The sequence below is a fragment of the Monodon monoceros genome, unplaced genomic scaffold (genome assembly GCF_005190385.1).
Source record: "Monodon monoceros isolate NGI ecotype Baffin Bay Population unplaced genomic scaffold, NGI_Narwhal_1 Super_Scaffold_2, whole genome shotgun sequence".
In the NCBI taxonomy this organism is placed as follows: Eukaryota; Metazoa; Chordata; class Mammalia; order Artiodactyla; family Monodontidae; genus Monodon; species Monodon monoceros.
This window is the reverse complement of record NW_021703776.1, coordinates 56603824-56617545: the sequence shown is the minus strand read 5'-3', so window position 1 is coordinate 56617545 and position 13722 is coordinate 56603824. Positions and strand designations below refer to the sequence as shown.

The following is a 13722-nucleotide window of genomic DNA, read 5'->3' as shown; positions in this document are numbered from 1 at the left end:
GGAGAGGGAATAGATTCGTGGGTGGAATTCTGTGTTGGAGGAGAGGATGGGGTTAATTGGCTGGGTGTTGCTTGGCGGGAAGTTTCGGTGCAGAGGATGTGGTGGTGTTGTTGCGAGTGGCAGGGGCCCGCAGCCAAGGTTGAAGGAAGGACGCAAACCGAGTCTGGACGATAGGGGACCTCCTGCCAGCCACAGCCACCTCGGCGCAGCGGGCTGGCTGGCGACCGCGCGCTGCCCATCTCCGAGAGCCGGGGGAGGACTGTGCAGCCGCCTGGGAGGAGGCGCGGAGGGTGCCGCGGGCGTGGGCTTGACGAAGCGCGGTGGCACAGACCCAACTTGACCTGGGTGTACCTCGATCAGATTTGTCCCAGGAGCTTCCTGGGACAGCGACCAGAAATGAACCTGAGGTTCTGGGAGTTCTTTTTGTTTGCTTTTTGGTTTTGGTTGTTGTTGTTTCCCCACCTTAAGATGATGCCTTGGTATGCACTCTACAATTTAGAAGGGCCTGTGGACGTCGGGAACGTCCACCCGCGCTGGGGGGTGCGCTGGGGCGGATAAAGGCGCATTTGCATCGCGGGGCCGTGAGCTGCGTGACTGCGGCTGCCGCGAGCAGATTTATTGCGACCGCGCCGGGCGCTCGCTGCTGCCACGCTGTGGCCGTCGCCGGAACCGACGCCAGCCGCAGCCCCGAGTCGTGCAGCCTGGCGCGACTGCTGCGCGGGCCCCTCAGAGGTTCCCAAGCAGCCCGAGGAGAGGGGGCCGAGGGAGGACCTCAGGGGCGGCCTCCCAGGGCCTGACTGGCCGGGAACCTCCCCCGCCTTGGCCACCCCTGACCGGAGCTGGACGCCCGACTAGACTCGAGTCCTGCCGCCACCCCAGCACCATGGAGACTGGTTGCACAGGCCGCCTGGCACGTCATGGCTGCTTCTCTCCAAACTGCGCGTCCCAAGGCGCCCCGGGGGCGCACACTGGTTCGGGAAACGCGTCCGCTGTGGGATTTTGAAATCGGAGATAGCACTCGTAGTCCTGAGGCCTGAAGGCCTGGCTGGCCCTGAGGAGGATTGACTATGGCAAGGAAGCGGGCTTTGGCTCCAAGCGAAGGCCTATGACAGGCAGAGGCCGCACCTGTGTGCTATGGGCTCTGGCCTGGGCTAGCGATCCCGGCGGACGCAGTGGCCTTCATGGAACCCCCCAGCAGGCCTCTCTCCAGACCGGTGGAGGTCGAGGAGCTCAGTGGGCAGCCCCGGGAAAGGGTGAATTGTGAGGCTCTGCTTGCCATCCCGTCCCCCTCGAAGAGCAGCTGAAAGGTGAGTGCACTTTCTATGTGGCTTTGACCTAGAAAAGAGCCCTGGTGGCCATTCTCACCATCCCAGGAGAGGCTCCCTCCAGAGTCTGGGGCTTCTATTCTTGTGTGAATGGCGCTCTCTCTCTCTTCATATATATATATATATATATATATATATATATATATATATATATATACACACACACACACACATACACACACACATATATATATATTCATACATATATATATATATATATATATATATGCACCTAATGCTGCTTGGAGAAATAAATTGGACGGCTGTCAACCTGATATGTACCAGCCTTGGCTAACACGTAGAGATTTCAGTTTAATATATTTTTTCCATCTTAGTTTCTATAGAAGCTAGAAATATACTGTTTTTTGACTCTTAGCTGAGAAATCAAATTCTTTCGTTGACTGGGACAATGATTAAATCGAGAATCCGGGTCAACCCATAACAAATACTAATAACAGTAGTAAACTACCACCAGCCCCAACACCGTGTGGGACCTGGAGGAATGAAGCAGAAATTATGAATGTAAACATTTATGAACGTCTCCAAATGATCATTTTCATCTTACATGATAATGACTTGCTTGAGATCACCATCATCTGATGGTCTTGTTAAAGAAACAACAACTCAAACATGATTTTCTTCTAACACAACTTTTTTGTAAATCCCTTTTTAATTTTTAACTCTTGAGTTTTCATTTTCACCTATCAGATCCTTTCCCTAAAGAAATTCGAGGACAATTTAAAATTATGTCCTTTCCTGCCAGGCCCTTATTTATATATGCAAAGAAGAAACTTTGCCAGCTTCAACTGATTGGGGCACAGTCAGAAGGCTTCTGGGTGCAGCCCCCACTGGGTGGGCAGTGGCCGATTTTGAGGATGCACCACAGTCTCTGGGGAGGCCAATCATAGCCCAGTCCTTTCCCAATGTTTTCTCCTTGGGGGAAGTGAGGGGAGAAATCGAAAAGCAAGGAAGAGATTAAGGAAGTCGTTGCCAGATTCCTAGGGGGGCCTTGCCACACACCCCCCAAGTCCTGAACCCCATCAGCCTGCATTCGCCAGTTTTACAGATCTTATAAACACCCTCCGGAAATTCAACCAAATCATATAAATAAATCGTTCTTCAGGCTCCAGACAACTGAGCATTTTAAAGATAATTCAAGGGGTTTTACAAGCCTAACAAATACAGTTGTAAAAATGCCATTGGAAAGATATCACATTTACAAAATGAGATTGATCCACGTGCTATAAAAGTCAACTATCTCAAAGGAACACCTCAGGCAAGAGAGCGCAGCCCAGGACAGGATTTTCCTGTCCTGTTTGGGGAAGGCCAGGCCTGGGGCTGCAGTAAAAGCAATTCAGAGAATTTCTGGAACTGGTGAGACAAACTGTTTCTGGTTCTGGAGCAACTGTGGGTGGCAGGTCCCCCAAAATGTCCCAGAAAGGGCAGGAAAGGGGACATCCCAGGACAGAGCCCATGGACAGGTGACCCAGAAGCCAAGCACATCCATCATTCCCGTGGCCTTGGGCCCGCGGAGCTGCCCTCTATGCCCGGCTGGGCCAGGGACCCTGGGTCACCAGCACCTCTGAAATGAGGACAGAGATTCCACATCTGGATCTGTCTCATCTCTGAGCTATCAGGGTGGCAGGCGGAGGGAGAGTCTGGCGAGTTGGGCTTGGGCAAGGGGAGCAGGTCCCAGGGCTGGCTTCGGAGCTCAGTCTCACAACCACTCCTCTGTAGGTCCCTTTCTTGTTGAAACCAGTGGTTTCTGACCTCTAGGTTCCTGGGTTCAGAGGCAGCAGGAGCGGGGCTCACAGCTTGTGAGGGGTGCTTTGAGGCCAGGCAATCGCTGGCCATTGGAAGGAGGCCCCTGGAGACTCAAAGGAGACGTGTTGTATGTGGGAGTAGGGGGCCTGCGGGGGAAGAGACTAGCCTCGTCCTGGTCCTGGTCAGCTCGAGGTGAGCCTTTCTCCTTGGCGGCGAGGCCCAGGCCCTTGATGGGAGTGGGGAAGGAGAGGAGGAGGTGATGCATCGATTCCTAAGGCGCAGGAGTGAGGAGCAGGGGTGAAGGCCTGGTTTCTCAGAGCCCTTCTCCAGCTCCGGAGCCCGCACCGACGGGTAGGGGAGTGCAGGGGGAGGGGCAAACTCAGGGCCCTGCCGGGAGGGCAGGCCGGCCCGGAGCAAAGACATCCTCGTCACCGCCCCTCCCTGCGCGGGGCTGTCAGGTTTCCTGTTTGGAGAGAAAACCCAGCAAAATCCAACAAGGCAAAAGGGGGGTGGTGGGGGGAGGAAAGAGCGGGCCTGGCCAGGTCTTTGCATCAACCCGGACGCGGGTGCCCCTACCCCGGCCCGAGCCGCACGCCCCTGCCCAGGCCTCGCCCGCCACCGGCTTTCGGGAGGAGAGCCGGGCCGGCTGGCTGTGCGCGCCCATTAATCTGCCGGGCGGGCGGCGGGCGGGCGGCGGGCGGGCGGGCTGGGGGCTGTTTGTAACTTTGCTGCCTCGGTCGCCGCGGTCCCCGGGGAGCGGGCTCCGGCGCTCGCTCCCATTGGCCGCCGCCGCGTCAGCTGGTGCGATTTGCTGCTGTCGCTTTTGGCGTTCGGCCATCCAGAAACAAACCAGTTCGATGACTACTAATAGTTATAGCCAGATGTACTAATACACAACAAATCACAGTCCTGCAGAGGGGCGCGCAAATGAGTTCCTATTTTGTGAATCCCACTTTCCCCGGGAGCCTGCCCAGCGGCCAGGACTCCTTCTTGGGCCAGCTGCCCCTCTACCCGGCCGGCTATGACGCGCTGAGGCCCTTCCCGGCCTCGTACGGGGCGTCGAGCCTCCCGGACAAGACGTACACCTCACCTTGTTTCTACCAACAGTCCAACTCGGTCCTGGCCTGCAACCGGGCGTCCTACGAGTACGGGGCCTCATGTTTCTATTCTGATAAGGACCTCAGTGGTGCCTCGCCCTCGGGCAGTGGCAAGCAAAGGGGCCCCGGGGACTACCTGCACTTTTCTCCCGAGCAGCAGTACAAACCCGACAGCAACTGCGTGCCGGGCAAAGCCCTCCATGACGAAGGCACCGACCGGAAGTACACGAGTCCTGTTTACCCCTGGATGCAGCGGATGAACTCCTGCGCGGGTAAGGTGTTTCCCTGCAGCCCCTCAAGAGAGTGGAGGGAGAGGGGGAAGGAGGCAGGGAAAGAAGGAAGGAAGGAGGAGACAGAGAGAGTAGAAAGAGGAAATAGAAAGAAAGGAAAGAATGAACAAAGTTTCTTTGGGTTTTTAAAAAGAGATTTCAAAAAATAAAAAATCCAACCCATTCCCAATGGGGCAATCAAGCTGTGGCAGCTTGAAGGCGGGGCACTAGTGTCCATGTAAGGTGACAACTTAGGGAGCGTGTGGGGGGCTCACTGCCATGCTGTGTGAGACCCAGTGACAGGGGCAACCTGAAGAGAGAGCAAGGCTGGATGGGAGAGAGCGCCTGCCCTCACTGCATGCTGGTAACACCCTGCTCAGATCCCCAAGCCGTGATGGCCTTCTGCACCCAACCTGAGAACTCCCCTTTCCCTCCCAACCCCCTCACCCTTCTGCCCTTCAGAAACGCATCTAGATAAAGGCCCTCATTTGGCCCCTTGCAGTGTCTCCCCAAAGCCTTGGAGGGCCACATCCTCAGCCTCAGGATTTTTTCTCTCTCTCCTCCCTCCCCTCCCCCTTCCACTCAACTGTCCACTCACAGCCAGCTTCTGCCTCCTTCTGAGGCCCTGCCTGTGTCTCATACACCCAGCTTCGGGGGAGCCCCCCACCCATGGGTTCCTTTGGCACTAGAACAGATAGCCCATCACAGTCCTTCATTCCAGAAACCCCAGGTGGCCCACAGCTCCATCTCTTTGCTCCTGGTTTCCAAAAAATCTACAGGGAATCCTTGGAGAAGGACAGAGGCTAATGCGGATTTTTCAACTTACAGTCTTTTGCTTTAAAATCCACTTGTGTTTTCAAGAGCTCTGCGTTTCTCAGAAGGGCCATACAATTGGAAGGCATTTGCAAAGATTTGAGAGGGCTCACCATTTAATTTTTTTTTAAAAAGCATATTGTGTCCTGACATGGCTGGCCAAAGTAACATCTTCACAGAGGTCCGTGTGTGAATTTGGAGTGTCTACCCTACTCACAGGGTTCCATACCCACCATTCCCAGACACACACACTCTACTCCCACAAAACAGGCTTAGGTACCCCGATCTAAGAATGCTGTTCTATTCTTTTGCTTGTAATTTTTTTTAGAGCAGATTTTTCAAAAACAATAATTTCCCACCCCAAGTCGTTTTAAGTGGAACACATCTCGCTTGGTATGAAATAATCTTCTCCCATCCAGCCCGCTTTCGGCCCCAGACATAGTGGGAGAGGCGGGTGGTTTTCAGCCCCGAGACCGGGGCGTGGGGCGCGGGGCTGACTGGTCTGGCTGCCCGGATCCTGGCTTACCGGCGCCCGGCCATTTCTGACCGCAGGTGCTGTGTACGGGAGTCACGGGCGCCGAGGCCGCCAGACCTACACGCGCTACCAGACGCTGGAGCTGGAGAAGGAGTTCCACTTCAACCGCTACCTGACGCGGCGCCGCCGCATCGAGATCGCCAACGCGCTCTGCCTCACCGAGCGCCAGATCAAGATCTGGTTCCAGAACCGCCGCATGAAGTGGAAAAAGGAAAATAAACTCATCAATTCCACACAACCCAGCGGGGAGGACGCTGAGGCAAAAGCGGGCGAGTAGACGCCTGGGCAGGGACCAGGCCCGCGCCGCAACCTCCCTCGGCTTTGCCCCCTTGCCTTCGCCTACTCCCCAACTTTTCTTCCCGCCTGCTCCCATCCGGGGGGCTTTCGCAGCTTCAGGGGAGCCCGGCGCTTTGCAAACGTCTGAGCATTTATTTCTTACAAGAAAAAAAAAAAAAAAAAAACCTCACACACAGCCAATCCCAGCGGTAGAGCGAGGCGCACTGCACACGCAATCCCGCTCTCCAAGCCTGCCCAAGCCCGCTCCGGGTCTCAGGGCGCGCCCCAATCGGTCCCCGGCTCTTGTGTTAGCGCCTCTGCACGCCCCTGAGCTCGGGTCCCGGGGTTGCTGGAGAGGAAAGAACCCGGGCCCGAGCCCCCTTTGGTGTCTGGGCGTTTCCGCCTCGGTTCCTCGCCACCAAGTCCTGAAGGGCATCACCAAATCAACTCCGGCCACTGGGAAGAGGGAGCCTAAAGTCTGGGGCCCCAGCTCTGCCGAGGCCTCCCAGGCCGCCCCCAGAAAGGAAGAAGCGCGAGGAACAAAGGGGGCCCGAGAGAGCCTTGTCTCTCGGCCCAGCGCGCAACCGTCCTTGGAAGAGAAGCAGCCTCAGCCCAGCCGAGCCAACCTGGGCGCGGGTGGAATCTTGCAGCCCTGGGAAAGACTGGGCTCCCCGAGCTCCGGATTCCGGCTCCCCGCCTCCAACAGGGCCGACGCTACCACCACAACAGCTTTCAGGACCTAAGGATGCAGCCCAGGGCTATGGGAGCGGCAAGAGTCCTGGTTTCCAAATGTGCCAGGGGCGCCTGAGACGCCTGACCTCCCCAGCGGGGACACCTCCCCCCACACCCAACTTTAAGCTATATTTGTGATTTACTTTCGTCTTTCAGAACCCAGGAAGATAACTACGGAGGTACTAGGCACTGCCACAAAATGCTTTCATTAGCGTCCTCATTTTACTTCTGGAGGTCTAAGCAAGACCCTAATAACTCGGCCCACGAATCCCCAGGCCCAAGCAGCTTCTGTGGCTGCGGGGAGCCTAGGCCCACTCGCTGGGTTCACCGAGAACCCTCCGACTTGGGGCCCGGCTGGCTAGAGGAAAGTGACCCGGTGGTGAAGACTCTCCAGAATGGATACTTATAGCAAATCAAATAGCAAACTAATGACACGAAAACCATATTTACACGAAAGAAAAATCGACTCCGGCTATAAAAGTGTATGGAATTTGACCTCGCCTCGGAGAAACGCTACACAAAAGCTATCTTTAATAGACGCCTGTCATTTAAGAGCGGCAGGGACACTGTCCCTCATGCGCTCGCAAAAACAGAGCCGTAATTGTAGCTGCTGCTGCGGGTAGGATTTATTTCTCCAATTGGCTAAATGGCCTCCCCCCCTTCCCCGAAGGTGATATCTGTATTTTCAAATTTCAGAGCTGCCGGCACGACGGTCAGAACCGACCCCAACCTCGACACAAAAATAAGAGGGGCTGCACAGCAGGGAAACAAAGTTGTTGTAAATAAAATCCAAGTCACCATCTCCCCTCAGTCCTCTGCATCCTCGCCGGGCACGCGATCGGCAGCTGACGGCCTCACAATTGGTACATCCTAATGGAACTGCGAGGGAAATGCAATAATTTTGCCATAATGGGCTGTAACCTCAATTCGACCCCGGCCCTTGCAGCCCCGGGTCGGAAGCGGAGGGATGCGCCCTGCCTCCAGCGGGTGGCGCTCGAGTCCGACTGAACGACGGCGGCGAGTGGCGGGCACGCGCCTGGGGCGCGCGCGCCACTCCTCTCGCCTCCACCCAACTCCCCCATTAGTGCCCGAGTTTACCTCTAGAGGTCATCAGGCAGGATTTACGACTGGACAACAAAAGCACGTGATTCGAAGTCGTACCCCATATTTGGGTGCCTACGTAGGAGGGAACCAAGTACATGTCCCAGTCATTTCCATAATTCATCATAAATTGTGCAAGGGTGCTATAGACGCACAAACGACCGCGAGCCACAAATCAAGCACACATATCAAAAAACAAATGAGCTCTTATTTTGTAAACTCATTTTGCGGTCGCTATCCAAATGGCCCGGACTACCAGTTGCATAATTATGGAGATCATAGTTCCGTGAGCGAGCAATTCAGGGACTCGGCGAGCATGCACTCCGGCAGGTACGGCTACGGCTACAATGGCATGGATCTCAGCGTCGGCCGCTCGGGCTCCGGCCACTTTGGCTCCGGGGAGCGCGCCCGCAGCTACGCGGCCAGCGCCAGCGCGGCGCCCGCCGAGCCCAGGTACAGCCAGCCTGCCACGTCCACGCACTCGCCTCCGCCCGACCCGCTGCCCTGCTCCGCCGTGGCCCCTTCGCCCGGCAGCGACAGCCACCACGGCGGGAAAAACTCCCTGGGCAACTCCAGCGGCGCCTCGGCCAACGCCGGCAGCACCCACATCAGCAGCAGAGAGGGGGTTGGCACGGCGTCCGGAGCCGAGGAGGACGCCCCCGCCAGCAGCGAGCAGGCGAGCGCTCAGAGCGAGCCGAGCCCGGCGCCGCCCGCCCAACCCCAGATCTACCCCTGGATGCGCAAGCTGCACATAAGTCATGGTAAAGCCAGTCTTTTCCTAAATCCACGCGGCCGCGGGGGCGCGGCTCTCGGTCCCCCCCCCCCACTCTCCTTTACCGCCCTCTCTCTCCCCGTCACTGTCCTGGTTTCGCCTCTCCCAGCCCTGTGGAGCCTCTCCCCGCCGTTCTCCTTCCCCTGCCTTCCTTCTTCCTCCTTCTCTTTTCTGCAGCGCCCAGCGCTCACAAATGCGGGGAAAGAGGCCGCTGGCTAGCCAAGTTTAGACGTTGAAAAGGGGGGAAAGGGAAAAAAAAACATATCCAACCCCAGCGCCTCGGAACGCGCTCATGGGTCAGGCCAGCCGAGCAGGGCGCAGAGAGGTAGAGGATGGCAGTAGGGGCCGTGAATCGGGCTTGTCAGGACTGATAATTTATGAGGAGGGCTACGCTGGGGAAACAGCGTTACTAATTAGAGTCCCCGAAAAGGGGCTTGGTGGGGGGAATAATCGAGGCGAGAGCCGGCGGGATTCTGAAGTTTGGGGGCAGGAGGGAGAGCAGGAAAGGAAAGGGAAGAAAAAGAAAGCAGGCGCCCCAAGCGTGCAGGCTGGAAGAGGAGGCGGCTCGCGGGACTGGAACTTTAAGGGAGGGTGATCTGGAGGCTACTTGGGCGCACAGAAAAGGGCCTTGCTTTGGTGGGTTTCTGGGTGGTGGGCAGCCTGTGAGGGCTGTGCCCCGCCTCAGGGCGCCAGGGGCAGGGCCAGAGGGCAAGAGAGGGGCGAGGGAAAGCCGGGGGATCGTCCGGGACGCGGCTCCAGCTTCGGATGGGCCGATTGTTCCCAGAGTCCAAATCTTATTGTTTTCTCTCTAGAAAGGAAGAGGGAAGGAAATTCGGGAGGGGTGGGTGGGCGAGTGAGGAGGGAGACTTGTTGAGCTTTTCTCCCCTGTTCAGGACCCTGGCTGGTCCAGCTGGCGGACTTTGGTAGCCAGAGGCTGAGGAGTGGGTGGCTAAACCGCTGACTTTTCTGTTGCAGACAACATAGGCGGCCCGGAAGGCAAAAGGGCCCGAACGGCCTACACGCGCTACCAGACCCTGGAGCTGGAGAAGGAGTTCCATTTCAACCGCTACCTGACCCGCCGAAGAAGGATTGAAATAGCACATGCTCTTTGCCTCTCCGAGAGACAGATTAAAATCTGGTTCCAAAACCGGAGAATGAAGTGGAAAAAAGATAATAAGCTGAAAAGCATGAGCATGGCGGCGGCGGGAGGGGCCTTCCGCCCCTGAGTATTTGAGCGTTTAAAGTACTGAGCAGTATTAGCCGGGTCCCGCGTAGTGTCAGTCCTAAGGTGACTTTCTGAAACTCCCTTGTGTTCCTTCTGTGAAGAAGCCCTGTTCTCGTTGCCCTAATTCATCTTTTAATCATGAGCCTGTTTATTGCCATTATAGCGCCTGTATAAGTAGATCTGCTTTCTCTTCATTTCTTTGTCCTGAATGGCTTTGTCTTGAAAAAAAAATAGATGTTTTAACTTATTTATATGAAGCAAGCTGTGTTACTTGAAGTAACTATGACAAAAAAAGAAAAGAGAAAAAAAAACACAAAAAAGTCCCCCTTCGACCTCGTTTAGTGCCAATGTTGTGTGTTGCACTCCAGTTGTTTAACTGTGCATGTGAGTGGAAGTGTTCCTGTCTCAATAGCTCCAAGCTGTTAAAGATATTTTTATTCAAACTACCTATATTCCTTGTGTAATTAATGCTGTTGTAGAGGTGACTTGATGAGACACAACTTAACTTGTTCGATGTGTAGTGACTAGTGACTCTGTGATGAAAACTGTGACTCTGAGCGGTGTGTCCCTGCGTGCCTTTGTAGGACCCTTTGCACGAACTCTGGAAGTGGCTCTTATAAGCGCAGCTTCAGTGATGTATGTTTTTGTGAACAAAGTTACAAATATTGTCCAAGTCTGGCTGTTTAAGCAAACTGTGATCAGCTTTTTTTTTTTTTGTATTTGTTTTTAAGGAAAAAATACTGACTGGAAACAAAAAATAAACTTTCTATTGTAAGTTCTCTTGGTCTGGTTTGTGCCAAATAGCAAGTGGCTCTTTTTGCTCTTCTGTCTGTCCAGTGCTGGGAGGCAGTGAGTCTGAGGCTACCTGAGCCGTCTGCCTGTGCAAGGGGACCTCAGACCAACACCCTGACCCGTGGCCTCCCTAACTGACCCATCAGAGAGTTCAGGGCGGAAGGTGGAAAAGCTTTAGGTGGTTGCAAAGCCTGAGTCCAACCTGCCCATCTCTGAGAAAACCAGGTTAACTTGATGGGTACGAAAAAGAGAGGAAGAGAGAGAAAGGAGAAAAAGCCCAGGGCTTTGTTAGCGGCCCTCGGGGGCCCACACAGATGCCGCTTCTCTCCTAAGGCCATCCTAGGCCTCCACTTGCTGAAGAGGCTGCTATGTTAAGTTGTGGCCCCCAGACCCTCTGCCCTTAACCCAGCCAGGCACCCTTTCCCACTCCTCGCCCTCCTGAACCCAGTTGGCTTCTTTTGCTATAATTAATTTGCTACAAATGGAAGGTACTTACCCCATCCTAGCTCGATTGGGAAACTCCTCAGAGCAGCTAAAGCGCAACTAGAGATTTGCACATTTACCGACTGCTTAAACTGATGCCGTCTTTCCTTTAAAAAGTTATAAAACAGTAAACTTTATAAGCCCCAGTTCCGGCTATATGACATTTGGGTGCCAAATGAATAGGGTTTTGTCTATGAATTAGATCGTAAAATCATCCATAGCACAGACAGATCGGCTCACTGGCTATAAAACGTCACGTGGGGCCATTAAAGTAAGTTTTATGGTTTTGGGGAGTTGACATCCAACATTATATACCACATAACATATAATCTCACTGACGCTGGACTCCATTTGACTCTTTTGCAGGCTACGTGTGCCACCTGGTCATTCAAATTGTCAATTTTAGGTCCAGAAGTGTCCAGACCACAAGTCTCTCAAAACTCTGAAAAAATGGCTCCCTCCGAGTTAAGGTAAGCTCGCCCCCTGAGCGCTTTCAAGTTTATTTGTACTCTGAAAACTTTCTTTCTGGATCTTTCTCTCTCTCTCTCTGGTTCTATAACTCTGAGGTTGCCTCAGAATTCCAAAGGGGAGAGCAAACTTTCCCTCTGCCCAAATTAGGAGCGCCAAGAGCCAGCTTTCGGAGGCACCACGGTGTAGAGCGCCTGTGGCCGCGCCGCATCCCTGGGCCTAACTTTAATTGCTGCACCAGCGCGGATGTTAATGACTTCCGCTGCTCTCGCCGGCATGCAAAAAGATGATTTTTGTGTGCTAGTTGGCCTGCATGCGGAGACCGGGCAGGGCCGCCCCCATCCCGGGGCTGGAGGGCCGGGCTCTGCTGGGTCTGCGGAGCCCTGGGTGGGGGCTGGGAGCCGGGTGGGGGGGTGGCGCCGGCTGCGGGCGCCGAGGCCGCGCTGCGCTGGGGCGCGCTGGGGAGTTTGAAAGAAAGGCCCGGGCAGGGCCGAGGCGTACGCCGGCGGGATTTCTGACGGGGCTGTGGCAATACGTCTCCGCGGGCCGGGGTCATTTGGCAACACTGAACCGAGGTGGCGGCCTTTGGGGCCGGGTCGCAGGCTGGATCGGGAGAGCCCGAGGGTGCAGAGGCCGGCCGGGTGCGGACGGCACCTCTAGGCTGGGCCCCTGGGTCGCCAAGCCGAGCCCAGGCCGCTGGCGCCCGCGGGACGCTGGGGACCGCGGGTCCCCACCTTGCGGGGGAGGGCTCAGCACCCCCTCCCCCGCACCAGGGACCAGGCCCTGAACCTTGTTTGCCTGCACGTTCTTTTTATTTCGGTGGGACTGTTCTCACCAGCCTGTGAGTCTGAAGCAATAAACTTTATGGCCGGATTTAACTTCAGTCTTTGAATCCCCAAGCTAAATGAAAGGCGTTACAGCGCTTTCTTTTCTTCTGCCTTGCCTTTCTTCTTCTTTCCTTTTCCTCTCTCCTTTTGTAGAATTTAAAATCTATGCACAGGACCCTCAAAAGGCAACTTAGGCATCTCCCTAGATAGCACTAAAGATTAATTTATTCCCCCTCAATATACAGGCAAATTCTTTCTTCCAAACTGTGCCCTAAAGTTTGGGGGGAAATCGAGGTGTCTTCAATGTCCAACTTAAAAGTCCCCAGGACCATTAGGTTGTTTTTCCACACACATCATAAAGGGTAGTTTAGGGAAGAAATAGGTCGTTTGTCAGTAGGAGATTTCCGCCATTCTTTTGTTAGTTGCTCTTTCTGTTTGATCCCAGGAAATTTACATAATCTATGATTTCCAAAACAGTCCCCAATATTGCACCAATGGGTGAGATAGATTTTTCCTAGGTACAATTCCAGCTTGGTCTCAGCCACCCTTTCTGGCCCCAACCCTCTACATTCTTCAGTGGCAAAGTCATGACTAGGGACACTGTGGCCTGACCTGGGGTCTTTCTCTGAATGGGTACCCACAAGGGATCTAGCAGATTTCCCCCATCCCGTATGAAGAACTAAGCCAAATCCTCCAACTCAGAAATGAAACAAAAAATGGGATCTTCTGTCTCCAAATGCTTTTCTCCTTAGGAGCTAGCTAGGTGGTTCTCTGCAAGTGCTAACTGGTAAAGATATTTAGTAAGTCCTTAAAGTGAAAACATTTAAAGTGTAGAGTTGGAATTTCCACAAACTTTATTGTGCAGAGGCCACTTGCACTCAACATAAGTCCAACAGATGTCCCCAAAGTCAGAGGTTCAGAAAGCAAAACCTGGGAAGTTTTTTGAAAAATCGAAACCCTCCCACAAGTCCCACTCCTCTTGAATAGTGGCAAGGCGAATCTCTGAGGTCCTTTTGTGTAACCTGTTAAAGTGAGCATTTCTTGAGAGCAGTTCAGCACTCAGGAAGATGTGTCTGCATCTTAGTGGCAACCAGAATATAAACTTTATTTGGGTTCTCTTTTATTATTTTAGATGTCTGTGAGAATTCTGGAGTCTTTCTTCTGCTGCTCTGAGTTTCGGATTCTTTACTGGAAAATACTGGGTTAAGGTTTTATTTTAGTTATTCATCTGGTGATCTTGATT

At 54.2% G+C, this 13722-nt stretch overlaps 2 protein-coding genes across 2 annotated transcripts; both read left to right on the top strand.

Annotated features, from left to right (window-relative positions):
- The first annotated feature begins 3801 nt into the window (after positions 1–3801).
- HOXA6 (homeobox A6) lies at positions 3802–6269 on the top strand. Its single transcript, XM_029233135.1, has 2 exons — positions 3802–4458; positions 5821–6269. Exons 1-2 carry the CDS (start codon positions 4017–4019, stop codon positions 6078–6080), a joined length of 702 nt encoding a protein of 233 aa, XP_029088968.1. The 5' UTR covers positions 3802–4016; the 3' UTR covers positions 6081–6269.
- A 309-nt stretch (positions 6270–6578) lies between these two features.
- On the top strand, positions 6579–10688 carry HOXA5 (homeobox A5). The gene is made up of 2 exons (XM_029233132.1): positions 6579–8673; positions 9660–10688. Exons 1-2 carry the CDS (start codon positions 7779–7781, stop codon positions 9908–9910), a joined length of 1146 nt encoding a protein of 381 aa, XP_029088965.1. The 5' UTR covers positions 6579–7778; the 3' UTR covers positions 9911–10688.
- Positions 10689–13722: the final 3034 nt, after the last annotated feature.